Raw genomic sequence first — 27,169 nt, 5'->3', positions numbered from 1 at the left:
TTAATAGAAGTCTGTTAAGGGCCCGGCAAATTTGTATTACAGCAGCTCCCACGGTGGATTTACCAACTCCAAATTGATTCCCAACTGACTGGTAGCAGTCTGGCATTACTAGCTTCCACAGAGCGATGGCCATCCACTTTTCCACTGTCAGAACTGGTCTCAAGTGAGTGTTCATGTGTTTCAGGGGTGGGGATAGCTCTGCGCAGAGTTCAAAGAAAGTGGCCTTTCATATACGAAAGTTCTGCAGACACTGCTCATCATCCCACACCTTTATAACGATGTGAAACAATCAGTGACTGGTGGAATCACAGGACCAGAAGCGGTGCTCCACCGACTGTAGATGGTGTGTGACCGCCAGCAGCAAATGGGAATTGTTTCGTTCTGTGACTTGTAGCAGGGCGTCTTGAGTAACATCACAATTTTCAGCACCGCGGCCCGTCTCGCCCTTGAAAATACTGCAGGATAAACTGTGAAGTGTCTGTGACGCTCACAATGATAGTGAAGAGCTGAGCGGGTTCCATGCCTCTCCAGAAATGGTGTGCACGTGGCAGAGAAGGGTTCAGAAAAATGGCGTGAAAACGTTGTATCATGGGAAGACGACAACCTTCCCAAAAGCCTCTGCAGCTAGTTGCACTGTGGGATAGCTATCCACGGTGCACTGCTTTGATTGTCGACCCAAGCGTAGTAAGTGGGGATGCAATCCCCCGACGCAATGAGCATGGTGTGATTACGCTCCTGCGACTTCTAAAATTCAGCAGGTGAAAGTCAATTTAAAATAAATGGACTTCACTTCGCAGTGCAGACATACCCTTAACTATAGGAGTGTTCCCGTGACACTAACATGCACCCTATACAAAAAGGTAAGAGGTACTGATACCAAAGGTAACCATCATAAATTAAATATTTTTAAAGAAGATTCCAAGTCATCAAAAGGCATTCAGAAAAAGATTTTTATGGGGATGAACTTTGGAACTCTCCCATTAGTCACAGCACTTTTTTGTATCATTAACTAGCTAGATGTTAATTAACTAGATGAGAGATTTCTAGTCCTTTGGCTATAAGATGTAGTCATTTAGATTTGGAAGAGTGAAGCAACTAAACTGAGCTTTACTGAACTCCTTCCCCCCTCCAAAAAAAGCACAAATACCTAGTATCTTGAACAAAGACAAAAACCTACTAGAAGTGAAAACACGACAGTAATAATGATTGAGATGTTATATGATGTGGACTATTTTCCACTGCAAAACTGGGTGAGATCAAACTCATTTCCACTGGAAGCCTAAGGAAGAATTTGCATCCTTGTGTCCAATGATGAAAAGCTATTTGATTAGCCACTATGCAATTATCTTATTAATCAATGTCTTTTAAAATGTTTAAAAAAATTTTTTTTTAGCATAGCAAAAGACGTTATTTGAAAAATATACTCCGATACACTGCAAAGAGGACACAGAGTAAAATGTTTCCAGTGTTGTTGTAGCTGTGTTGGTCCCAGGATATGAAAGAAACAAGTCGTGTGAGGTAATATCTTTTATAAGATACAAGGTTTCAAGATACACAGAGATCTTTCTCAGGGCCAGGTCTACACTACAGACCTATATGGGTATAACTATGTTGCTCAGGGGTGTACAAAATCCACATCCTGAGTGATGGAGCTATACCAATCTAACCCCTTGTGTAGACAGCGCTATGTTGATGGGAGAGCTTCTCCCGTCGACATAGCTACTGCCTCTTGAGGAGATGGATTAATAAAACTGATAGGAGAAGTTCTCCCACTGGCATAGCAGCATCTTCACTAATGCGCTACAGTGGTGCAGCTGTGCTGCTGTAGCGCTGCACGTGAAGACAAACCCTGTGTCTGGGCAAGGTACTCAGGGCAAGTCTACATATAAAATGCTGCATCAGCGCAGTTGCCTCTGTAGCACTTTAATGAAGATGTTTAAGCTAACAGAAGAGACCTCTCCCATCGGTGTAGTTAATCCATCTCCCCAAGAGGTGGTAGGTAGCTATGTCATCAGGAGAAGCTCTCCCGCCGACATAGCACTGTCTACATGGGGGTAGGTCAGTATAACAACATCACTCAGGTGTGTGGATTTTTCACACCACTAAGCGATATAGTTATATCAATATAGGTCTGTAGTATAGGCCAGGCCTCAGACTGTCTCAGCTAAGTACAAGGTGGCACGGACTGTTAAGCATAACGAGTTAAAACATATTGCAAGAAACCATTCAAAATGAAGTGGGCAGTAACAGGGGTAGTCAATTATTTTTTGTCAAGGTCCAAATTTCTTGGTCAAGGTGTAGTCATGGTCCAGACGCAAGAGAAAATTTTTAAAAAATGTAAGTAAATAAAAATATTTCAGAGTCCATTCAAAAGTGTTTGACGGTCTGGATTTGGCTCTCAGTCCGCCTATTGACTGCCCTGTTTGTAGTTTTAGGAAAAGGTGGTCCAATAAAAGGTATTACCTCACCCACCCTGTCTCTCTCATAGTATGAAATGCAGACAGTAGCAGTTTTCTTGGCTCCAAAACCTAGTTCCAGATATATATAGTTATATTGCAGTATTCCACTATATTTTACTGTGTACTTTCATTTGCTTAGATAAAAGATAACATAACTTTACTTTGTTTATTGCTCAGAGTGATTGATAGCACAGCTTTACTGTACAGAAAGAAAACACATAACTGACAATCAAGCAATTCCTAGCAGTTTATTTCTTGCTTTCATTTACTAAAGGTGACCTGCAAATAGTTTGAAGAAGCCACCAACTATAAAATACATTAACACCCTAAAGGGGCAAGTTAACTGGCCTATGTTCCTTCTTTTACAGATTTTAACATCCACACCAACAAACTGTAACTACTTGACATCCCAACACAAGCTTTTGCCCCAGAATCAGGGTCTTAGTTGACAACCACCACCAACATGGAACTCTGGGCAGGCTGGAAATTGTCTGAACCCTGATGTTCAAGAAAAACCCACCACACCATTCAGTTTTGAAAAGTTTAACATCCTTATTTTACAGAAATACTTCGCTACATGACACAGTAACTAAGGCCATGTCTACACTACAAAATTAAAATCGACCTAACTTACAGCTGCCAGGCTCATTACATCACTTGTGCGCGTCTACACTTTGCTATTTGTGTCAGTGGTGCGCATCCTCACCAGGAGCGCTTGTAACAACTGGCGATTTCTGAAAGACAGCAACAGTCGATGTAAGCAACACATTGTCTACACCAGGGCTTGACAAATTTGCTTTGTAGCTAGGAGCCAGCCCAAAAATTAAGGAGCCAGACAACATGGGCCCAGCAGCGGGACGCCCTGGCCGAAGCGCAGCAGCCGCTCTCCCCTCCCGGCTCCGCCCCTTCCACCCTCCTCCCACAACGTGGGCACAGTGGCGTGGTGCCCTGACTGGAGCACTGCAGCTGCAGTGCTCCCCGCTCCTGGTCCCACCACATGGACACAGTGGTGGCCACTCCCCCTCCCAGGACCAGTCCTTCACTGGGAGAAATACTAGGTGCCAGAATTAAATTTCTAGGCGCCACGGCGACCTGGCGCCTAGGGTTTGTCAAGCCCTGGTCTACACTGACACTGCATTGATCTAACTGCAATGACATTGACTCTATGCCTCTTGTAGAGGTGGAGTTATTAAGTTGGCATAGCAGGGCAGTTACATCGGCGGAAGAGAAATTTTAGTGTAGACACTTACAGTTAGGTTGATGTAAGCTAACTTGCATCGACCTAACTCTGTAGTGTAGACCAGGCTCAAGTTTTAAATCAATTATGTGCCCATTATCCCACACTGTGGTATTTAGAACATTTAGTATGCATTTCCCAAAGTAGGTAGATTTTAAAAATATTTGCAAGTTACCTTTATAAAAGCCTAACCACTATGGGAGCATCTGTATAGTTTGCAATCATTCATAATATTTTCTCCTGAATTGGAAAGCTCTGGAAACAGGATAACAAAATGAACTGTTTAGCAGATTTGTTTTGGACATTGTCCTATTCAACAGAACTGCTGAAGCTCAGAATTCCAAAAACAAATTAAAGCTGTGGCCTTCCTCCACTTTAAGATGCAAAATGTATGTAAACATTTCTGCCACATATTCTCTGGGGGCTTTGTTCAGAAACATGCTGCACAGAAGCCCACAGAACAAGGATGGAGATCTCATTAGAATATCTCACTTCAGAGTCACTGGCTGCACAAATCCTGATTTGGTGGATAATCCAAATAACAAAACCTTTGTGTCATATGTTCAGCTACAAAGGGGGTATGTCCGGTGCTTAATTTGTAATGAAAGAGATGCTGGGGCTCAAGTAAATTTTTTTACTTTCATAAATGAAGCAGCAAGCCCAGAGGTGCCAGGGCTATAAACCGCCAAGCCCAGAAGTGCCGGGGCTCAGCCACGGCAAGTCCTCGAACAAATTAAGCACTGGGTACTTCAGGCTGTGGGATTGTTTCATTGCTGTGCAGACTTGCAAGCTCTGGCTGGAGCCCTAGTTCTGGGACCCTCCCAACTTGCAAGGTCCTAGAGCCCAGGCTCCAGCCTAAGCCGGGAAGTCTATACAGCAATGAAACAGCCCCACATCCTGAGCCCTGCGAGCCCAAGTCAGCTGCCATAAGCCAGCCACAGATGTCTACTTACTATATACGCATACCCACGGAGTACTCAGGCAAAGTGATAATCAGTTCCTGAATTATATTTGCATACTAGTTCTAAAGGAGGTAAATATTTATCCATATGCATTTTTCACCACACCTAACACTGTAATACTTCACTAATTTTTAAACTATTATTCTGGCCATTTTTAAAATTAACTACAGTATGTAAAGTTTCATTTATAACCAAGTAAATTTAACAAATGAAAAAGTATATGTACAAGTAAGAGCATTTAGTTACTAAATTGGAATTTTAAGATGTACAGTGGCCTTTTACAAAACAGATTATAATATACATCTTAAGTATCCAATTTACTATACTAAAATTTTTATTATTTTTGGCTCCCTTGTTATTACATACATCCAAAACAGCAGAGCTACAGCAACTAGAGAAAGGTAGGCAAGGCTTGAAAATGTTTTATTAATCCAGTTTGCCCAAACACTACACCTCTACATTAGTCAGGTTGAAAAACCAATTCCCCTCTTCTCACAAGCTCCTTTCATTGCCACATGACAGCAACTGTCTGCTTGTTCCCTTCTCCTCCCAACAGGTCTGAGGACACTCTTCCTCGCAGCCTGCTCCACACAATGGTGGAAGTTGCCGCTGCTACTATACAGAAGACTTTTCTCTCAAATTCTCCTTTGCACGCTGAATACCGAGACACTGTCAAGATCAGGAAGGGGACAAGCAGAAAGGCAGAATGCCCCCATATAGCTGAGAGAACGGACTCTACTTAACCAGCCTATCTCCACAGCAATAACTAGGCAAGCATCCTCCAGCAACAGGCAGGAGACATACCTTGAGCGTGACACCTGCTAGCCAGACAGAGATACTAGATGTGTAATATAACAATAGGGTCTCCTTCCAAAATCCAGTGATAACATCCTGGTAAAAAGTTCTCCACCTGAACTGCTGGGATGGGGCAGGGTGCTGCCATATATATCAGGCATAGGCATACTCCCCTAATGTTAGGGAGTAAAACCTTTTATACCTGTCCCACCGCGAATCTTGAGAGTTGGTCCGGTGGTGCTGCCGCCAAAAGACAGCGGGCGCATGCAATTTGTCAGTGGACGGGAGGTGAATGCAAGGTGCCACCGAAATGGATAGACACGTGTGATGCTGCGGCGGAAAGGAAGGCACCACGCTCTGCCGCCAAAATCCCGTTCTTTGGGAGATTTCTTGGTGGCGGATGGTACGCGGCGAGAATTCTGCTGGCGGGAAGTTCAAATGTGGCCCGCCAGTGAAATTGATGCCGATATCCCTGCCAAAGATTCCCTGGGTGCACACCCTAATCAAATGTGCTGCACATGCTAATGATATCAGGGGACTGTCCATGTGCATTGCTTGGGGTTCCATCATTCATATCAGCCTCTGCCTAGTATGTAGCATTAAATGTGAGGCCTCATTCTCTAGATGCTGGAAGGGAGAAGGATTGTTCTGCCTCTTCCCCCTCCCCTCCCTTTTCAGAGCCTCCTGGCAGCTGTTGCAAGAAGAGAAATAGGTATACTGAGGTAGAAATTAATGTTTCTGCTACTCTCTCTCTCTCACCCTTTTTGATTCCTATTTCCAGTGGGAATAACTCCAGTGGATACGTCTACTGCTGCTCTTTCCCCAACAGAGTTCGGAACTGACATGATTCTTAGCAGTTTCACAGCTGACACAGAGTTCTCAATAAGCACCCAGTGAACAAAGTTGTTCATTTTACAGTATCTTTTGTTCAACTCCATTTAGAAACAGGAGAAAGGAAACACTTTAATAGGAAATGTTGTAAAACTATGAGGACTGGTAGGGCACTCTAAGCAAATACAGTATCTGATTTTTTTTCTCATTTGTTAAAGTGACTAGGTTTCAGACTGACATTGTCCCTTGAAAGCCCCAGGCAAGAGCTGTTTTGGCAGCTGCTGTTGAGTAGTCAGTGTCTAATGGAAAACTCCAATGTTTGCTAGATATCTTATAGGCAAATTTATTTAATACAGAAATAAAAATAAGCACTAACCAACAGAAAATGTCTAAGTTTCTATGACTGTGGAAGGTTCAAAGCTTATTTTCTAGAAGTTGCCATCTTTCCTACAGACAGGAAGTTTGATTAACTAGGAAAAAAGCACACTGATTTTAGTGGGATCCCTAATTTGGACATGAGAGATAACTGGCATTGCACTGACCTTAAGACCTGGTATTTATCTTATGTCCTGTTCCAACACATCCTCTTGCCTATTTATTCTTTTGCTTCTCTGCAGCCAGGCAGAATGGCAGGGAAAGTGACTTCTAGGCCAGCCAGCTTCTCTTTATTTTAATTCTAATGTCAAAATTTTGGGAGTTCCATAAAATTCAGTGGAAAAAGTTATTTCCTCCCTATTTATTTCATTCTTCCACATGAATGCTTTAAAAATCAATGCATTCAAGTCACTGCCTTGTTTTCAATATTTCTCACTGATGTCTATCAGTTTCTTTCAATATTGGTTTTGAGTGAGTGTAAAAGTTTTAGCTGCAACAGGAAAACTGCAAAGCAAAACTGAACCTGTAATTAAGCACATATCCTTATGCAAAAGGCTCCATTATTTATGCTGTGACAGAAACTAAGAACAGAAATAAGTTTGTCTTTTTAAAATCAGTTTATCCCCTATGGAAATCATCTTTGTACTTCTTATTTCTCTAAAAATACCTCAGAATGCAAAATTCCAAGAATCACAATTGTCACTGAAATATTTATACCACATCACAGAATTACGTGTTTTGAAACATCTTCAGTTAACCACCATATCTAGAAGCTTTAGGGGGAGGAAACAATTTAAGAAAAGTTAGTTGAAACTATTTGTCAGTCAACAGCCTTTCTTACCAAATCCCTCTCCTAATCTGGCTATTGGAGATGCCACAGGGCCTAGTGGCCAGGGCACAAGCCTGTAAGCTAGGAGACCTTCAAGTCACTTTTCTGTGCCTCAATACTCCCACGCCTTGTTTATTTATATTGTTAATCTGTCTCACTTTGTTAGTTGCTATTCCTAGCACATAATGAGGTCCCAATCCTGCTTAGAGCCTGTAGGTATGACTGTAATATAAATAAATAAATAGTAATAGTGGGATCATTCACCACAGAAATGTGTGGTTCACTCACTTTTCATTTAAGCGATATAATGAAAAGGCTAGTTAGCCTACCTTTGTTAATTTCAATGTGACAATGGAGTAAAAATAAAAGATAGGAACTAGCTCCCTGCAGGTGGAGAAAGGAAGTGAGGGGGAAAGGGAAGCATTAGTTCATGTCAAGTGTAGTTTCAGAGGAGTTACAATGCATATTATCTGTTTTCTCATACAATTCCTTGTTTCGTCTGTTCAGAGACCAAAAATGAAATACTTTAAGTCATTAACACCACTCCACTTTTTAAAATGTACGCTACTTTCAATATTTGTTCATAGAAGAATACTATTAATACGTGTAAAGCAACTGATCAGCTAATCCATCTCAATAAAATTTCATAAACATTGCACGTTTTACCATTTTGTTTAATAAAACACCAGGCTATTTAAAAGAACCAGGCCACAGTGGCTTGTTTTAGGATACAGAAGTTTCCTTTTAAAGCTGTTCTGCATAATACACTGCCCTGACTGCTGTATTCCTCTGCCCACTTTTTCATAAGGCTGCTAAAAAAGACTTTGCTTCTCAAGAACTAAACTCCTGCCACAACTGAATCTCTGGTACCTAAGGTCAAAACCCAAGGAGAAACACAGGAACAGATTGTACAGGCACACGGGCCTTTGAAATTAAGAGCCTTATAGGTGTCAGTTGTGTCCCTGCTCAAAAAAAGGCAAGGGAGATACTGAGGAGACAGCAGGGGCCAGTGGACAGGACACCGCACCGGGGGGCTGCCAGGGCTGGGTTCTATTCCTGGCTCTGCCTCCCACCAGCTGGGTGACCTTGGGCAAGTCACTTCGCCCCGCAGCGCCTGGCTGTTCTCCCCCCCACGTCTTGTTCTCGTCTATTGAGATCAGGGGTGGGAGCTCTCTGGGCAGGGCTGCCCCTTACTGCGCCAGGACAGAGCACCTGCACAACGGTGCCCTGAGCTCAGCTGGGGCCCCAGGCACCACTGTCACACCAGCTAACAGGGATTGCAAGGCAGGGGTGGGTGGCAGCTAATGCCAGCGTCAGCAGAGAGCGCTGGGCCGGTTCCTCTCGCTGCAAGGGCACCCGAGGGCTTTAAAGACTGGGCGGATCCACTTCGCGCTGGACTAACTCAGGCAGGAGGTACGTACAGCAGCCTGCCCCACCCGCACCGCAGGAGCCCGCGCCGGTGAGAGGGACCCAGCCAGCGACCTCGTGCCCGGCCCCGCGCAGCAGGAGCGTCTCCCGCCCTGACCTCCGCGAGGCGGGCGCGCGCGTTACGCACACCTGAGGCCTCCGCGCAGGCCCCGCCCTTCCGCAGGGGCTGCCCGCCAGGCGGGTCTCGCACTCACCGCTCGCGCTGGGGGTCGGAGCAGCCGCTTCGCGAGCCCCCGGGACGCCAAGCCAGCCGACGCCGCCATTTCGCCCTGTCAGGAGAGTTACTTACTGCGCATGCGCGAGGACGGGGGCGGCCCCCGCGCCGCTCCCTAATATCACTGCCGGCGGGATAGGCCAACTGCCGGGGGTGGTTAGAGTGACGTGCGACCACAGGCTCCGAGCGTCTAGTGACGCTCCACCAACGCAGTAGGGGAGTAGGAAAAGTCTGCGGCTCCAGTGGATGTGGTTCCCTCCCCCCCCCCCGGTTCCAGTGGGCCGTTCCGGCAGGGCTGGGCTGGGAGGTATTGGAACTAAGGCGTTGGCGCCGCGCGCGGTGGGTGGCGGTTGGCTGCTGCTCAGCTAGCTTGGCCGTCGGAGGTTCGGTACGTAACGGTGCCGGGCAGTTTGCTTTTCCTCAGCTGGGGGCTCGCGGGGTCCGCCCGGAAGGGCGAGAGGCGCTGTTGCGTTTCCAGGCCCCGCCCCCAGTGTGTGACAGGTGAAGCCCCCCCCCCGGTCCGCGCTCCGGGCGCTTCTGGCTGAGGCCGGGACCGCCAGGGGCTGTTCAGGCCTATAGGGCCCCGCGCGCGCGCGCGGATCGGCCTGGCCGCAGTGGGGCTCTGAGAGCGCGCGGCGCGGCGCGGCCGGTCCAGCTGCGCCGTGACTCGAGTCTGGCCCCGGATCCACAAAGGGACGTAGGCGGCGCAACGCAGCGCGCGGGCCTGGTGAAGGCCCCTGCGGCCGAGCACCGCCCCACTCCGGGGCAACGCGGGGGGGGGGGGACGGGGACCCCCCGCGGCGGAACAGCTGCTCCTGCGGCCCCACGTCAGACTGTCCCCTTAGCTCCCTGCTTCCAGCGCCCCCCTGAGAGGCGGGAGACCCCGGTTCAAACCCGTTCTCCGCACGGGGGTCCAACACAAGCTCCCGCCTTGTCTCAGTCCTGGGCTAAAAATTCAGGGGGGCGGCACCGCCTCCTCCTCCAGCGGGATTTTGAATGGGACCTGATCTGGCTGGTAGCCTCTGAGCCCCCCCAGCAGGACCAGGCTCTGCGGAGAGAGGCCAGGGAACGCCAGCCTTTCCCCGGTTCATGAGTCGCTCCGGGGTTCAGGGGGGAGATAAGTCCGGGGACGACAATAGGTATGTGGAGAGGCTGAAATGTAGATACAAAGGGCAACTTTTTACTCTGAAAACTTAGGTGCTGAGTGAATTGAGGCTTCTTTGTGATCCCCAAAACTCCCCAAACACTGTAGGAGCCTAATTTGAGATTTAGCCCTGGTCTGCACTTACCTGGCGATTTGGTGGTGGTGAATGGGAGTTACGCAGAGTAGCTTGCCGTAACTCCCGTCAACTGCTGTACTTCCCTTCTGTGCCTTGTCTTCACTGGACTGTAAGGCTATGCCACTTGAGGGGGTGGTTTTACAGCGTCAACTTCTGGATCGATTGAGCGGGTCCTCGCTGACCGCTCAGTTGATCCAGAAAGGTCGATCTGATGGTGGTGACTTTGCCAGGCAGCTAAGTCTGGGGTTTGGTACTTAAATACCTTTGTGCATCAGGGCCCAGCTAACTCCTGGACTCCCCTACATCGCTTTCTATGGCATAGTTGCCCACTCCTCTCTGCAGGCTAGCACTGTGGCAGGCTCGCACTGTGGCAGGCTCACAGTGTGGAGAGGCATCTGGGTTTGCAGTGATGAGCCACAAGCATCTTAATACAATAAACAAATGCTTATGCTCTGGGGGGAAAAGGTCAAGGGAGGCCCTAAATCCATCATTTCTACCCAACTCTGATATACCCACCCAACACTAGAGAGACAACCCTTGAACTCCAGTGTACTAACGTCTGGCATACACTAGTTGCATTATAACAGACTTTGATGTGGAAAACCAAAATTATAGTTGATTGCAGCAGGGTTTCTTTGTTCCTTTCATTTCTGTAAAAAGGAATTTCTGTTTTAGAATCAAACCCAACCCCTCATCAGGAGAACAGATTTGAAATATCTGAAGGATTGTCTTGTTGGTATGAAGCTCTAAGAAAGGTGATACCATTGCTGTCATCACCAGCAAAACCTGTTCTATATTTCTGCCTTATCAGAAAGCTCTGATATCACCTATTATCACTTTCAATAAAGAAGAAATAATTTTCATATTTAAAGATCCTAATCTAGCAAATACTTGTTACTAAAGCACTTATTTTATTTTTAGGTCTAAAATGACTATTAAAGAAGCTTGCAGTGTCCTGTTTTCTTGTCAAGTGGCTAAGTTGTATCTAAGTCTGTTAAACTGATGGTAAGTAAATCACAAAGTTCTGAGGCATCTTTCAATTTTCTATTGATATACTACCATGCTAAGGTTCTTCCTTATGAAGATTTCCCAACATCAAAGTTAATTAACATAACAATACATTGCTGGTATTTAAAAGTTGGCTTGTGCCAACACTTTCAGCCAACTTCACTTTCCGTTTTAAGAAGGAAATGTAGAATATGTTTAAGTATGGTTGTGTTGAAAGTATGGCATTTTAGAGCTCCTGAATGGCTGAAAAAATATGCTACAACCAATAGAACTTCTCTTTTAAAAAATGTTTTAGAATAGTCCTTCAACTTGAAGAATATTTGCTTTCTGAAGTAATAAAAATATGTTGTACCAGGAAATTCCCTGGACCAAAAGGTTCATGGAGCACTGTAGATGCAGCGGGTAGGACCTCATTGTTTCACCACCTTTCTTCTGTTTGGTTGATTGAAAGAGTGGTGTTGTCATGGAGAGCCAAATGCAGCCATCTTTTAAATTTTACCAATAGACCATTTTTTCCTTGTAGCAAATTATTCCTGGAATACACATCTTACTTACCACATTCTTAAAGCAAGAATCAGCTTTTTGTGATCTTTGAAAGGAGGGTGACGGAATAGTTGAAACTTTCAGTCTTACAAGAAAGAAGCAACTCAAAACTAACCCAGTCTGTTTTCCACCTGAAGGCAATTTTTGTATAATCTGAATTCATGCTTTTACTTTTATTTATATGACCATAGTGCCCAGAGACTGCCAGTAGGACTGGGGCTTCATTATATTAGTTCTTTAGTACCCCAAAGCGCTTACAATCCAAAAACATTTTCAGGCCTTTAAAAATTACCAAAGTGCCAGTTATCCCCACCTGCTTACCATCCAGGCCATCATTGATTGGTTTGGGGGGTGGAGGTGGTTATAGATGTTACAGCAGAAGTGGGACTTGAGTAACAGGTTACTGACCTTATGGATTAGTTATTGTACTTACTTCCATGCTTGAGGGCTGAAATTGGCTTTCTGAGGTGGTAGGCCCTTTGTCTATTGACTGGAAGGAAGTAACTTTATAAGCAAAGAAGGGATAGAGTAAGATTAATACATTTTAAACCCAGAAGAGACCATTGTGATATCTACTGACTACTAGTATACATAACACAGGTAATAAAATTCTCAGTAGTTATGCACTGAGCCCAATAGCTTGTGTTGCATTAGCATATACTTTAAAGCAGTGTTTCTTAACCTGGGGGTTTAGAGGGGTCGCAAGTGCAGATCTGGTATTGGGGGTGGCAAGAAAGGCAATTGCCTGGAGCCACAGGGGCGCCATGAAACTAAGTTACATGCCTCAGCCCCGTGGGGGTGGGACTCAGGCTTCAGGGGTACAGTAGTTTGGAAAGGTTAAGAACCACTGCTTTAAAGACTCCAAGTGATGGAGAATGTACCACTTCCCTTGTAATGTGTTTCAGTGGTTAATTACCCTTACAGTTAAAAATCCATCTCTTATTTCTAGTTTGATCCAGAATCTAAAATAGAAATACTGGATAATGTATTCATGTTACCTACTGCTTTCAGCACCCTCCCCTAATTATTGGTACCACTGACATGAGTTTTTTTTTCCCGTTTGAATCTAAAGGTGTCTCCATGAATAATTTAAATGATCCTCCAAACTGGAATATCCAGCCTAATCTAAGGGATAATGGTGGTGATGGAAACAAATGGAATTATGCTTTGTTGGTTCCAATGCTGGGATTGGCTGCATTTCGTAAGTAATATTTTTAAATAAAATCAGATATTTCTGAACAGGCCCAGCACTCTAGTAGAAATATGCCTTGCCATGTGTGTGAGGGGGGGGTGTGTGTCAGAACTTGCTCCTGAGTTCTCTGGACCAATAGGTTCATGCAGCACTACATTGCTTCAACAACCCCTCTTCTGTCCAACTGATTGGAATGGCATTTCAACAGTCCAGTGGAAAGCCACATGCAGCCATCCTTACTAGCTGGAGGAGGGTCATCTCCGGGCATTTGAATGAAAAGGAGAGAATTTGGTAAATAAACCTACCTGGGGAAAAATAAAATTAGATTGTCCTAATATAAATATTCCCTAGCCCATACTTGAGAGCAGGATATATTTCAAATAAAATGTCATGGAGTCTCACTTTGCAGGGAAAGGATGTGTGTTTAGGAGGACTGGTATGTGCAGGTAAAAGGAAGGCCAATGCATAGAAATACTAATACACACATTCCTCTATACAAGCTAACTTAACTTTGTTCTGTTTTTGAAAAAAGATCATGTAGGCTGGTACAGTGTTTCCGTTTTCCTCACTCATCCTTTCTGTTCCTCTGTGGTCTGCCTTTTTTCAGGGAAGAGGAGAATCTTGTGATTAAGGCATATTAGTTAGAGGAAGGCAACCTGTGTTCTGTTCCTAATTCTGTCCTGGGCAAGTCATTTAACCTCATTGTTCCTGATTATTGTCAGATAACATTTACTTTGCAATACTGTTGAGGTTCTAATAGGGATGAGGACTCCATTGTGCTAGTTGCATTGCAATTTCATATGAAGACACAGTCCCTGCCCCCAATGTGTTTAATTGTCTAAAGACTTTGTCCAAAACTCTTAAGTCATTGGATATGGGGTAGAAGTGACATGAATGGTAGAAGAAGAAGAATGTAATTAAAATAGTTATTTATAAATATTGCCTCTGTGTGTGTGTGTGTACATATATATTATTTGTATTCTTTAAAAAAGTCTATAACCAGTTGTCCCTCTTCACCTAGCCATTGTTAACTAGCAGATTTCTTCTAGGTATTGCTGCAGAGGTGAGCCTAGAGCAGTGTTTCTCAACCTTTTAAGTTGCAAGTACCCCCTAACTTTTGAAAATTTTAATAAGTACCCCAACACTCAATTTTCCACTCTGAGAAATACAATCTTTTTCCCCTTTACCACTGGACGACTGTATTTCTTGTAAAGTATGAGAGTTCTGAGTTCTGCAATGCTGTGTGACTGTGGCAGATCACAAAACCCCCTGCTGTTTCTTCCCTCCTTCCTCCATATAGGAGCAAAGGTCAACACCAGCCAATCACTATGGCTGAAGTTGGGGTCACATGCTGTTCTCCTCACACAGGTGGGAACTTGTGAGGTATGAGCAGGCAGTAGTGGCCCACCAGAGTGGATAGCAGCGCTCCCGATGTCCATCCATAGGGGGGTGTGGGCCTGGAGCAAATCACACTGTGTGGGCCCCCTCTTAAGATTTTTATACTGGTGAAATCTGGGGCTGTCATAGTTGTCAATTTCACTGTTCAGCAAGAGCAGTGAAATTGACAAATAAGCCTGCAGATAGAGCCCAGCTCCAGGACTGGGCAAGCCGCTGAGCTCTCTGCCTAGCTTTCTGGGCACCAGGCTTTGAGCCGGGGAGGGGAGCTGCCACCTGGGCAAGTTGCAGGTTGCTGCCGCCTGGCTGCCAACCTGAGAGGTGGGCGACTGCCACCTGCTCCGAGGTGGGGCGGAGGAGGCTTCCGTGTAGGCTGGGACCTGGGGAGTGGGCAGGTGGCAAGCAGCTGCTGCCCATCTTCAAGCTAGGGCGTGAGAGGCTGTCTCAGCTCAGAGCTGGGGTATGGGTGGCCGCCACCCACCGGCAAACTCAGCTCGCAGAGTGCGGGAGGCTGCCGCCAGGCCGGGACGCAGGCAGCTGTTACCCAGCTTCCCAAAAAGCCAGCAGCTGCCCAAGCTAGCAGCTGCTGCCTGGCATCCCAAGAAGCCAGCAGCTGCCAACCAGCTTCCCAGTACTGGGGTGGCTGCCGTCCACCTCCCAGCTAGGAGGTGGGACTGGGCGGCTGCCGCCCGCCTTCTCCAGAAGCGGGCGGCTGCCATGCCCCCTGCCTGTGTCTCGGGGGTAGGTGTACCACAGGTTGAGAAACTATGGCCAGAGGAAGAATTTGAAGTAGGATAGCATAGTAACCTAAGGATCAGTTTCATGGAAAAAAGGCATGGAGCTGTCTGTATAAGAACTGGGTGGAGAAGACTTGTGATGATGGTGAAGTGGATGTGATGTATGGAAGCTATGCTGTCAGATCTTTGTTGTATTTCATGGATATTTGAGTCAAATGTGATAGTGCCTAGAAATCCCAATCAGAGATGGGGAGCCCCATTGTGCTAGACACATACACAACGCTACATCCAGCCTGAAGAGTTGGACTGTAAAACTTGTTTACCTGTAGTGAATAGTACTTATTTGGATATTGTCAGAATGCATACAACTACAGTGTGAAAAATCATCCAATAAATTGTTTGTGGAAAACTTTGGTGTCTTGCTATATAAAAGTTCTAAGCAGCCCTGTACAGTAATTCACGTTTGGGGACTGACCCTTCATTCTTTGAGTAGTGTATTCCTTGACTAAATGGTGGTTTTGGGCATTCAAGGAATTCAGGATTAGTCCCTATGTGCTTAAAAATAACTTTCTTTTTGGCTCTGTACTTTGATTGCACTTTACGCTGTGTTCTTTCGTTATTAGAATAAGGACAATAAATAGCTCAAAATATTCTTGTGTTCAGTCAAAGTTTATCTATCAGAAGTACACACATTATAGAAATATTTTCTGTGACCTAAAATTCCTGTTAATAATAATCTTATGGTTTAGATTACTGTGTTTTAATGAATGTTGTAGGGACTTGTAAGTTACTGTAAGTAATTTTACCAGTTTTCAAAATGTGTGCTATTTATATATTATAAATTCTAGGTGTGTTTACCTTGTAAAGGATTTAAAAAATAAATCATGGATAGCAAAGTAATAGCGTGAAACTGGAGTGTGCAGCAATATCAGACTTAGAGCTTATGGTTAGAAAGAGCTTCCTGGAGCATCTAGTTCCATTCTCTTGGAATTATTGCAGGATTCTAAACAGTGAGGTCTGTGAGACATTGAAATAACTCATGTGGCTCAGGAACTAACTTTACAAGTTTCCCTATATCTAAGATGATATATGCCTACCTCTCAGAGGTTCTGTGATGCTCAAGTTCTTCAATATTTGTATTGTGCTTTGAGAGCTTGTTATGAAAGGTTATGGGCAGACAATTTTTCCCTTCAGTTCCTCTGCAGTCAGAGTTGCAAGTGGAATTTAACTAATATTTTAGTAAGCATGGACTAGGTCTAAAGATATGTTATATTACTTTCAACAGAGTAGTCACACTGTTTCAGATAATTCACTGAAGAAGGGAGGCAATACTCTGTAGCTAGACCTCAGAGAATATAGTATGTAGCCCATTTGGCAGGGAAGGAGTATGTCCAGATGAACCCTCCTTGCAAATGGAACTTAGAGCCTTCAAAAGGCTAAAATACTGGGCTTGTGCCTTTTCTGTCTTTTGATGTACAAAGAAGGCCTGAGGTCCGTGCTCCCCTCAAGCAAATTGTTAATATTAGAAATTCAGGGCCTGCCTAGGCTGGAAGCCCCTCCTATGAAGATTAGAAGACTAGTGAAATGGTAATAGAGAGTGAAAGCTTAGCAAGTGAAAGTGACTTTTGTCAGACATTTTAAAAACACCATCTTAGTTAATCCTGTTAATGTGAATAAGGGAAAACTTTGTTAAAGATTAAGGGAAAGGGTAAAATCTTACAATAAATATCTTACTTCAATCAATAAAGTACTTACAATAAGTACTTGAGATTCTCCAGGGCTAAGAATACTTGATGCCCCCGATATTTCTAAGGTTAAAAAACCAGTTTAAAAAACTGTCTGAAGTTTCTAAAGGAAAAACCCTTGCAGGTTTTTCTCTACCTGGCTTTTCAGAGTTTATTAAAGGTGACCTGGCTCCTGCACAGCTTTTTTTACTACATGAGAAAGAAGCAAAAAAGAGGTGCAAACTCCCTTAAAAAAATCCTTTGCAGGTCACTTATAAACTCTGAAAAGATAGGTAGAAAAACTTCTAAATTCTTTATTCTGGAACTCTGCCCCACAATGATAATCAGTTAGAATAGTTTGATCTAACTCTTTCATTTGTTTTAAACAAACTTTGAGTATGTATAACATAACCGGATTTTTTACCTGTAAGAGTGTAACATGACAATAATTGCTGAAACTGAAAGCCACCTTCTTACACTTCAAGAAAGAGACTACATTTTTATGGATCCCTTTTACATCATTCATTAACCCAAAATATCATCCTTTTAAGACTAACCATTTTACTTACTCTGGCATGCAAATCTGTACTGCTCCACTGCTTTGAAAATTTCCATCTTCAGGTAACTGGCCTCTTCCCTTTTAAATCAATTAATAAAATGCAGAATTCTGAGGTTGAAATTGGTAAAATCACAAAGGAGGAGGAATTTTATCTTTACATTTTCCAGTCAACATAGTGATCTATCACTAACCCTTTTCTGAGTGTATTAGTCACCTGACTTTTCTGGATCTCTCTTCCTTCAAATCTTTGTCTTGTTTTCCACCACATACTTATATTTCTTTATTGTCTATTCTCTTCTTACCCTTGCCCAGTCCCTCTTTAAAAGTACTAGAACTTGTAAGTAACTTACTACACTATTGCATAGACACAAAAAATCTTAGTTTAATGTTAAGATTGCTGTGTTCTACTGTAACATTTTCCTCAACTGCTGGAAATCTAGCAAATATACAGTTAAGGTCAGCAAACACTTCTGTTTCTCTGCATACACAAATCTAAGTCTTGTCAACTCTTACCTATTATCCTTCTTCCAGAATGCATTGTTAATGTCCAAGGCATCATACTACTATAAAGCTTTAACTCCATACATAGATATGAAGAGGGCACATCTTAAAAGTATATGTCCACTTAAGAGAGAATTTTTGATTTAATAGTTTGGAAGAAGAGAAAAAAATTGAACTTGGGTCTGTAAATGAGTGGCTTCCTTCTAGGTGGCCTCAGGCCATCCCTGCAAGTGGCCCCACACCTCAGTTTTCTTCTGGGGTTTCCAGTAACTCCATACAAACTTATATTCTAGTTCATCAAGCTAGTTTATTAACCACAACATAGTGCAAATAATCCATAATAAAAAATCTCAGAACATAGTGCATATCACGCCTCTGCGCCTATAAGTCTTTAAAACCCAGCTTTGTTCTCAGCATACCTGGACTGTCCCACTGCCAGGGCAGCCATTCCAGCCCTGCTTTCTGGGGTACAACTCTGTTCTTCGCACAGGAACTCCCACAGTCTCTCTTCTTCTTGCCAGGGAAGCCTCCCTTACTCCCCCTGACCCTCTCATGGTTCCTCTGGAGCTCAGCTGTCCAGCTGGGAGACATCAGCAGGTAAGCCCCTTTGCTGCTCCCCCTTCCTTCAGGGCTCTCCAACTTAGAGCCAGTTGGATTCTTCCTCTGCCCCTCCTACCCTCAATCTTCTGGCCCTGGCTGTCTGACTTGGACAGCAAACTCTTCTTACTGCTCTCCTGCTTTCAGCCCCCTCTCAGGCAGTTATCTCCCGTTCTTCCTGACTGAACCAGTGTGTTCTAATTCAGTAGATTGCTTTCTCACCAGGCCTGCTATAGTTCCCTAGGTGCTGCCCTGTCCCCTCAATTGGCCCAGCTGAAAGCACCTTGACTGGAACAGGAGAGCTGAGAGCAGTTTCACTGAATGGGCCAGCTACTCTGTAACGGTCTCCTTGTGGTAAACTACCATGCAACCTTAATACCAGCATACATACAAGGACAATTAAAAGTATGAACACTAAACATTTCTTAGACAACTGTTAAAAGTAATTTTTTCCCCTGTCTTATACAAATGTTGGAGTTAGTTTGATGGTTTTTTTTGGATGAATTTCCCTAAAGAAACTTTATACATTACAATAGAGAAATAAATAAAGTATAGTACAGTGCTTTACAAAGAATGACAGTATAGTGGTGGCTGCAGTGAATGTTCAACTATAGAGAAGTGTCCACTCTGAATGCAGCTGTTGCAACCTGCACATCTGCTGTCATGGAAAAAAAAAATAGGACATTGCCTATGAAAGAATGTTGTCATAATTTATCAGGGTGAGTTCAAACTGGTGATGCTGAAATCATTGACGATAGAGCTGTAAAATGGCCCATTAGAATTTAAAGAATCTGCTGCCCTGCTCACTGCCTAGCAAATAATGTCATCAGAGCTAATGCAGCCCATTGAAATTGGATTAGGTCAAATCAGTTGTGGGGGAAAAAAATCACTTAAATTACAAAAGCAAAATATATGAAATCTGTATTTGTGTAAACTATAGAACTTCAGTTATCTACTCTAGACATTTTTATGTTGAAAGCATACATATATTCATTGTAAAAGGGTTCTGAAAAAGTGAGATCACATATTTTAAACAAATTCAAATGTCGTAGAAAATTCAGAGCCTTCCTTCCCTTCTGTATTTTTTTCCTAAAATAAATAATCTAGAAGATGTTTTCTCTTCTCTGTTAAACTCAAATATTTGACTCAATTTAAGTATTGTTTTACAACCCTCCCATAATACAATTTTATTTATTTTACGTCTCATCCCTCTCTTTTCCTTTGTCTGTTATCCCTCTGCTCTGTATTTGTCTATATTAGTCTGCAGTCTCCCTTAATGAAAGTTTTTTTAAAAAAACTTTAAAAAGAAATGTATAATTATGACACTATATAGTAATGTTTACTTAGTTCAGGGACTATTGCACTGGGCTGGCTGATACTTTCTGAGCCTTTTACAGGACTATTCTTTGTAACATCCTCTTGATAAGGGGGCATTTTTCATACTCTATTTTATCATTCCTATTAACGTCACTTAAAATAAAGATCCTTTGGTTCTACTGTACAGTTGGTGGGTCCACGTGCCAAATGTGTATATAGCTAGGAAATTGAGCAGTGCTCTATATAAGATTTGAAAGCTTTCCAGAAATCTTTTTTCAAGGGCTTCTTATACTTCAAGGCAATAAATATACATAATTCCCTTGGGAGAAAGTCTACCTGTAGACAAAGTTAGTCAGATGACTTAACTGACCTGATTGCAAATTAATAGACTGTTGTGATTTTTAAGTATTGATTGGGGGTTTGTTTTTAAAAATCTTAGATCATAATCCATGAAAACTAATTCTCTATTTACACACTTGAAATTTGTCCAGCATATTGACTCTGGCTCCAATCCTGCAAGTATCAAAAAAAAGATGCTGGAGCAAAGCGATAATTTTAAAAACAATAAATCATCAAGATGAGATGGTATCCATCCATGAGTGCAGAAGGTGCTGAAGTATGAAGAGGCTAATTTGCTAACAAAAATATGCAAACTCATTAAAACAAACATTGTTTCAGAAGATTGGAGGGCCGTAAATGTACCTGTATTTAAAAAAGGCTCTAAGACAGTGGTCCTCAAACCTTTGGGGGTCACGCCTCCCCCTTACTGGATCTGTGCCTGCCTCCCCCAGGAGCCATAATAGGAAGCTGGGGCCGGAAGTGGGGCAAAAACTGTGGTTGAGAGCTGGGGCCTGAGCGAGGGCTGGAGCTGCAGGGCTGGGGCCACAGTCAGTAGCTGAGGCTGGAATGGAGTTGAGGGCAGAGCAGGGCTAGGGGGCGCTTCCTCTCTGCCATCATGGGGGCTGGCCCAGGCCCAGCCACGCCCCCCCCCTCCCGAAGGTTTCTCCATACCCCTGTAGGTGGACGTGCCCTACAGTTTGGAGAATTGGAGATTGTCACAGTTCAGGGCAACTGCACTTGATCCAGCAAGGGCACCTATTCCCATGCTTCCAGCTCCCCAGCCATTTTCTTTCTGGGTAGAGACACATCTCACTCCTTTCTTCATAGTTTTTCTGCCTTCACTCTGTTCATTCCAGCAAAAAACAGTCTGCTTAAACAGATCTGCCTTCTTGCTTTAGAGACAGTTAACTGGTGTAATTGCTACAGCTTTAAGATACCACATAACACATTGTTTGCAAGTTGATTTTATTCTTAAAGTAAAAATATTACAGGGAAAACATATTTAAAACAATAAAAGAACCTATACACATAATAAATTTACAAGAGTCCACTCCAATCCAAACATGGATTCTGGCAGGAGCAGTCCTCAAAGCCTCAAGCCTAGGGCACTTGTTGTAGTTATAAAGTCATCACAGCTTCACTTAAGAACAAGCACACTCATGACAAGTTTAGTCCACCCTTTATACAGTTCAGGAGGTTTTGAGCTGGAGCATCCAGAAGTTGGTAATTCTTATACAATGAGGTCCAGAGGAATAGCCGTGTTAGTCTGTTTTCAGAAAAACAGCGACAATCCTGGGGCACCTTAAAGACTAACAAATTTATTTGGGCATAAGCTGCATCCAACAAAGTGGGTTTCTGCCCACGGAAGTTTATGCCCAAATAAGTTTGTTGGTCTTTAAGGTGCCCTAGGACTCTCACTGTTTTAGTATACAATGAGTTTCTCTCCCCTGGGCCTATCTTCAAAAAGTTAGCTTTTGGAGGAGGGAATGTGCCTTCCCCTTACCCCAAAGTATCTAGGAATCCACTTCACACATATTGTTCCAGAAAGCCCTTTGAAGTTCCTAATGCCAGCCAGAGAATGCATTCATCTGGTCTTCCTGCTAAAGAAGTTCGATATAATCTCACAACAGTTTTGCATTTTTAATACAATGAACTCCAAAGACATTAAATTTAATAAAACTTTACTGAGTTAAATGAACTTCATCTTAATTCCATAAAGTTTGTTCATCATATTACAAATCCATAATCCATATTACAGGCTATTGTTAATCTGTCAAATCAGTAAGATTTAACCGTACTTGGCAAATGTGTTGAAATAATTAAAAATAAAACAGTTGGAAGATCATGATATGATAAGGTCTAATCTGCATGGTTTCTGCCAAGGAAAATCATGTCTCACTAAACTCTTGGAATTATTTGAAGATGTCAGTAATGTATTAAGTAAAGGAAAACCAGTTGAGATTTATGTAGACTTCCAAAAAGGGCTTTGAAAAGGTCCCTCACAAGAGGCTGTTATCATGGATCAAATACTAGGTAGGAGGCAGAAAGCCAAAAGTAGGATTAAGTGGTCAGTTTTCATCATGCCAAAGGGTTCAAATTAACTCTATTAGTTCCAGAAAGGAGACAGATCAATTAAGACCTCTGCTTAGTGCATAGTTATGGTCAAAAAAGCAAACAGAATATTAGGACATATAAGAAATGGGATGGTGACTGATATGGAGACTATTATAATGTCGGACAAATCATTGATGTGGGCCTCACCTAGAATATTATGTACAGTAGTGATCACCCATCTCAAAAAGAATATTGCAAAATTAGATGGAGTTCCAGGAAGGACAATGAGAACGATTAAGGGCATGGAAAAGCTCCTAGGAAGAGAGTGAAAATATTTGGATTAGATATGATAACAGGTGATATGATAAAAATATATAAAGTAATGAATGGCATTGACCAAGAATGTGTGTTCTCCCTGTTTCATGATAAAAAGCAAGGGGACATTCACTAAATTAAAAGGTTGCAAATTCAAATTTATTGAACTTACACACACAGCGGTAATTAAATTCTGGAACTCCCTGTCACAGGAAGTCAGAAAGGTCAAGAATTCAACAAGTTATAAAAAGGAATTGGACATTTACATGGACATCAAGAATATCGAGAGTTATAGTTAAAGCTAATACATTTTAGAAAGGATTTTAATCTTGTGCTTCCGGGCTTAAGCCAATCTCCATCTGTTAGAGAATAGGATGAGACCTAATGTTGGGAGAAGATTATTTCATATGTACCCATTGTAGGGTTCATATACCTTCCTCTGAAATGTCGGCTGCTGGCCACTATAGGAGACATGATACAAGAGTAGATGGGATCCAGATATGATCCAACATGATAATTCCTATGTTTCTAAGTGGGCCGTGCAAGTAGCTCCCAACAAAATCAATGGGACTTCTGCATGTGGACCTCTTGCAGGACTGGACTTTGTGCTATATAGTTCATGGATTAATCAGTCTAATGGAATTATGTTAGATCTCTAATTTCTGAGATAATACTTAGAATTCTCATAATCAGACATTATCACTGAAGAACAGTGGACCCCATGAGCTTTCTGAGGGAAAAATTTCAGCATAGCAGGATTGTCTCAGGCTAAAGAATAAAAAGGCACATCCTGAAAATGTGAACAGAAAGTTCCTTTGCCCATGAGTCTATTTCATTATGATCATAAAAGCAGGAGTTACATACTCACAAGCTCATATATTGTTTCAGACACTTTTCTGTTCCGCCTCAAATTCATTACAAAGCAAACAATTATAAAAATAAAAGAAAGTGGGTGTACTTGCCCCTTCCAGGAATGACCGTCAAAACAGCCTCATCTTTTCCAGGACTTTCACCTGTTCTTTGGAAATGGTATTGGTCATACATTTCTTCTTTTTGCCACATGCCTTGTCAAAACTTAGCACAACTGCCATGGTGAGCTATATGTCTCAGCATGACCGTATCTCCAGAGTCATAAAGAGACAGAAGGTCTGTTACCTCCACTGAGAGATAAAGTATGATTTTCAGCATACCCTACTCACAAAACTCCAACCTCAGGCCCTGAAGTTAAGGGCCATAGAACAGGCTTTTTTATCAACCATAAACTGCTTCCTCAACATCACTTCCTACCCTCACATATGCTGAGAAGCATAGTATAGTAAAAGTATAGTAAAAGAACAGAATTATCAGACACATAGATGACACATAGATGAACACAGTATGTTGGAGAAGAGTCAGCATGGCTTTTGTAAACTGGACTTATGCCTCATCAATTTATTAGAATTCTTTGAGGGTGTCAACAGGCATGTGAACAAGGATGATCCAATTGATATAGTGTATGTGGACTTTCAGAACACTTTTGACAAGGTCCCACACCAAAAGCTCTTAAGCAAAGTAAAGCAGTCTTGGGATAGGAGGAAAGGTCCTCCTATGGATCAATAACTGGTTTAAAAATAGGAGACAAAGAATAGGAATAAATGGTCAGTTTTCACAGTGGAAAAAAGGTAAGTTGTGCTGTTTTCCAAGGATCTGTATTGGGACCAGTGCAGTCGAACATATTCATAAATGATCTGGAAAAAGGGATAAACAGATGGCAAAATTTGCAGATGATGCAAAATTACTCAAGATAATTAAGTCCAGAGCTGACTGCAAAGTTACAAAGGGATCTCACAAAACTGGATGACTGAGCAACAAAATGGCAGATGAAATTGAATGTTGATAAATGCAAAGTAATACATATTGGACAACATAATCCCAGCTACATAGACAAAATGAGGGAGTGTAAATTAGCTGTTACCACCCAAGAAAGATCTTGGAGTCGTGAATAGTTCTCTGAAAATATCTGCTCAGGGTGCAACAGCAGTCAAAAAAGCTAACTGAATGTTAGGAACCATTAGGCAAGGGCAGATAAGAAGACCGTAAATATAATGCCACCATATAGTTCCATGGTACACCCAAACCTTGAATACTGCATGCTGTTCTGGTCACCCAATCTCAAAAAAGGGATATTAGAATTAGAAAAAACACAGAGAAGGGAAACAAAAGTGATGAGGAGTGTGGAACAACTTCCAGAGGAGAGATTTAAACTGAACAGTCCTGGTCTTTTTAAAAAGCGATGACTAAAGGAGACTATGACAGAGGTCTATAAAACCATGAATGGTGTGGAGAAAGTGACTACAGAAGTGTTATTTACCCCTTCATGTAACACAAGAACCAGGGGTCACCCAATTAAATTATTTGACAGCAGATTTAAAACAAACATAAGGAAGTACTTCTTCACACAACTCATACTCAGCCTGTGGAATTCATTGCCAGGTGATGTTGTGAAGGCAAACAATATAGCTGGGTTCAGAAAAGAATTTGATAAATTCATGGAGGAAAGATCCATAAATAGCTATTAGCCAAGATGGCCAGGGACACAAATCCCATGGTCTGGGTGTCCCTAACCCTCGGACTGCCAGAAAATGGGACTGGACAACAGGGGATGGATCACTAGATAAATTGCTCTGTTCTGTTCTGTTCTGTTCATTCCCTCTGAAGCATCTGCCACCAACCACTGTTGGAAGACAGGTATACTGGGCTAGATGGACCATTGGTCTGACCCAGTGTTGCAATTCTTATGTTTTGGAAATGTTGATTTCTTAGACTTTAAGGCCAGAAGGGAACATTATGATCAAGTCTGATCTCTTGTATAACACAGACTATAAAACTTCTCAGTTTTGTGGAACATCTGAAATGAAGTGAATTTCACTCTTCTTGTCTTTGTGGAGAAAAGAAATAAAGCTATTACTAAAAGTAGCAATAAAACTTCTCTGTGAAGTGTTTACATTATTTTGATCATCAGTGTTATACATGTTTTCTTTACATGTGAAATTTGTTTTATGTATGACAGGTTGGATCTGGTCCAGAGAGTCTCAGAAAGAGATAGAAAAAGAAAAAAAAGAATATTACAGAAGACTAACATCTGTACAAAGAGATCTTGAATTAAAATACCGTGACACAATCACAGAAAATCGTCGCGCAGTTGCTCACTTGGAGTTGGAGCTTGAAAAGGAACGTAACAGAACCCTGAGTTATCGTGAAGCCATAATCTCACAGAGTCGCAAATTAGTAGAAGAAAGAAGAATTCTAGAACAGGAACATGAGAAGTTAGAGCAAGAAAAACAGGTTCTGCGGCACTCAGGGATAGCAGGTGCCTTGTACCAGAGTTGTCTTGCAAAGGAAAGGCAATGGCAAGAGAGAGCTAATATTGTTCTAAAAGAATTTGAAGAAGCACTTTTAGAAAGGCAAGACATCTACTGCAGTTTTGTGCTGCCCAGAAACCAGCGACTAGAAATAGAGAAAAATTTGCTAGTTAAAGCAGCAACTGATCCTGTTGCTATGGATATAGAAATGGAAAGTGGTTTAAAAGATATTTTTAAATATGATACATATTGTAGTAATGTGTTGAACACAAACAAACGTCAAAATGGAAGACTAATGTGGCTTTATCTCAGATATTGGGAACTAACTGTTGAATTAAAAAAGTTCAAGAGGGTAGAAAAGGCAATGTTGGAAAAGTGATGTGTGGGGAAAATAGTGTCATTTCATGCACTATGACATGCATAATATACAGTGACTCACCGGTATTCTAAAGCTGCTTAATTTCCTGTAGTACATTAATCTATTTTCCCTTCCTCATTGCAACCACATTTGCAGTACTCCCCATCCATGAGGTTACCTTCACTACTGGTGCCTTTCCATTGATTTGCCAACATCAGATGTTCATTAAGCAGTGCAGTTTAACCTGAGACTGTGTCAACTAAAAGATGCACTTTGTCTTCACTGCCAGGATAACAGAGAATGATCCCAACTCCTGATTTTCTGCATGGCAGCATAACAACATCTTTTTGTGCAACAAGGCTAATCCTCAGAAAATTACTTGGAAGTGATTGTATTAACAGTGAGATTTCTTGTCATATTATTTAGGTGGGAGATGCTTTCTCTGTATCAATGAAAAAAGTGTGCAATCATGTTTTCAAATTAAATTTGCATTGTTCCATGCTTAGTGTGCAAATATCACTTTACACTACATTATACGTAAACAAAAATATTTGCATGAAATATAAAGACTGAGGATGCTATTTAAAATAATACAAAAGGAAAATAAATGCAAATGCTTTGATCTGATGCTTACTGATATTAATGATAATGAGGGCATGATTGGATCCTAAATCAGGAGTACTTACAAATTATAATCTAAAAGTTACCACCAGTCAATCCTTGAAATCTCTGCTGCTTCTGACAATGGCTTTTATGATGTGGATATCTGTCTACTAGA

The 27,169-nt window shown here is 42.4% G+C and overlaps 2 protein-coding genes across 4 annotated transcripts in view; one reads left to right on the top strand and one right to left on the bottom strand.

Moving 5' to 3' along the window:
* Positions 1 to 9,234, bottom strand: part of SDHA (succinate dehydrogenase complex flavoprotein subunit A) — a 35,776-nt gene extending 26,542 nt beyond the window's left edge. Inside the window, exon 1 of the mRNA XM_067569905.1 lies at positions 9,111 to 9,234. Within this exon, the coding sequence (XP_067426006.1) occupies positions 9,111 to 9,179 (69 nt within the window). The 5' untranslated portion in view covers positions 9,180 to 9,234. The remainder of the gene's footprint in view (positions 1 to 9,110) is intronic.
* A 102-nt stretch (positions 9,235 to 9,336) lies between these two features.
* Positions 9,337 to 26,892, top strand: CCDC127 (coiled-coil domain containing 127). 3 transcript variants are annotated; one of them, XM_067569911.1, is made up of 4 exons: positions 9,337 to 9,437; positions 11,332 to 11,415; positions 13,034 to 13,162; positions 25,742 to 26,892. In XM_067569911.1, the coding sequence occupies exons 3-4, from the start codon at positions 13,042 to 13,044 to the stop codon at positions 26,410 to 26,412; spliced, it is 792 nt and encodes a 263-aa protein (XP_067426012.1). In that variant the 5' UTR covers positions 9,337 to 9,437; positions 11,332 to 11,415; positions 13,034 to 13,041; the 3' UTR covers positions 26,413 to 26,892. The 3 variants fall into 3 exon arrangements, with proteins under 3 accessions (XP_067426012.1, XP_067426010.1, XP_067426011.1); XM_067569909.1 differs by having other exon boundaries at positions 9,377 to 9,518; XM_067569910.1 differs by lacking the exon at positions 9,337 to 9,437 and adding an exon at positions 11,086 to 11,165.
* The last annotated feature ends 277 nt before the right edge of the window (positions 26,893 to 27,169 follow it).

This window comes from Emydura macquarii, unplaced genomic scaffold (assembly GCF_026122565.2).
Source record: "Emydura macquarii macquarii isolate MOO-44397 ecotype Brisbane River unplaced genomic scaffold, CSIRO-AGI_Emac_v2 contig_2948, whole genome shotgun sequence".
Taxonomy (NCBI): domain Eukaryota; kingdom Metazoa; phylum Chordata; order Testudines; family Chelidae; genus Emydura; species Emydura macquarii.
This window is presented reverse-complemented; position numbering and strand designations above follow the sequence as displayed.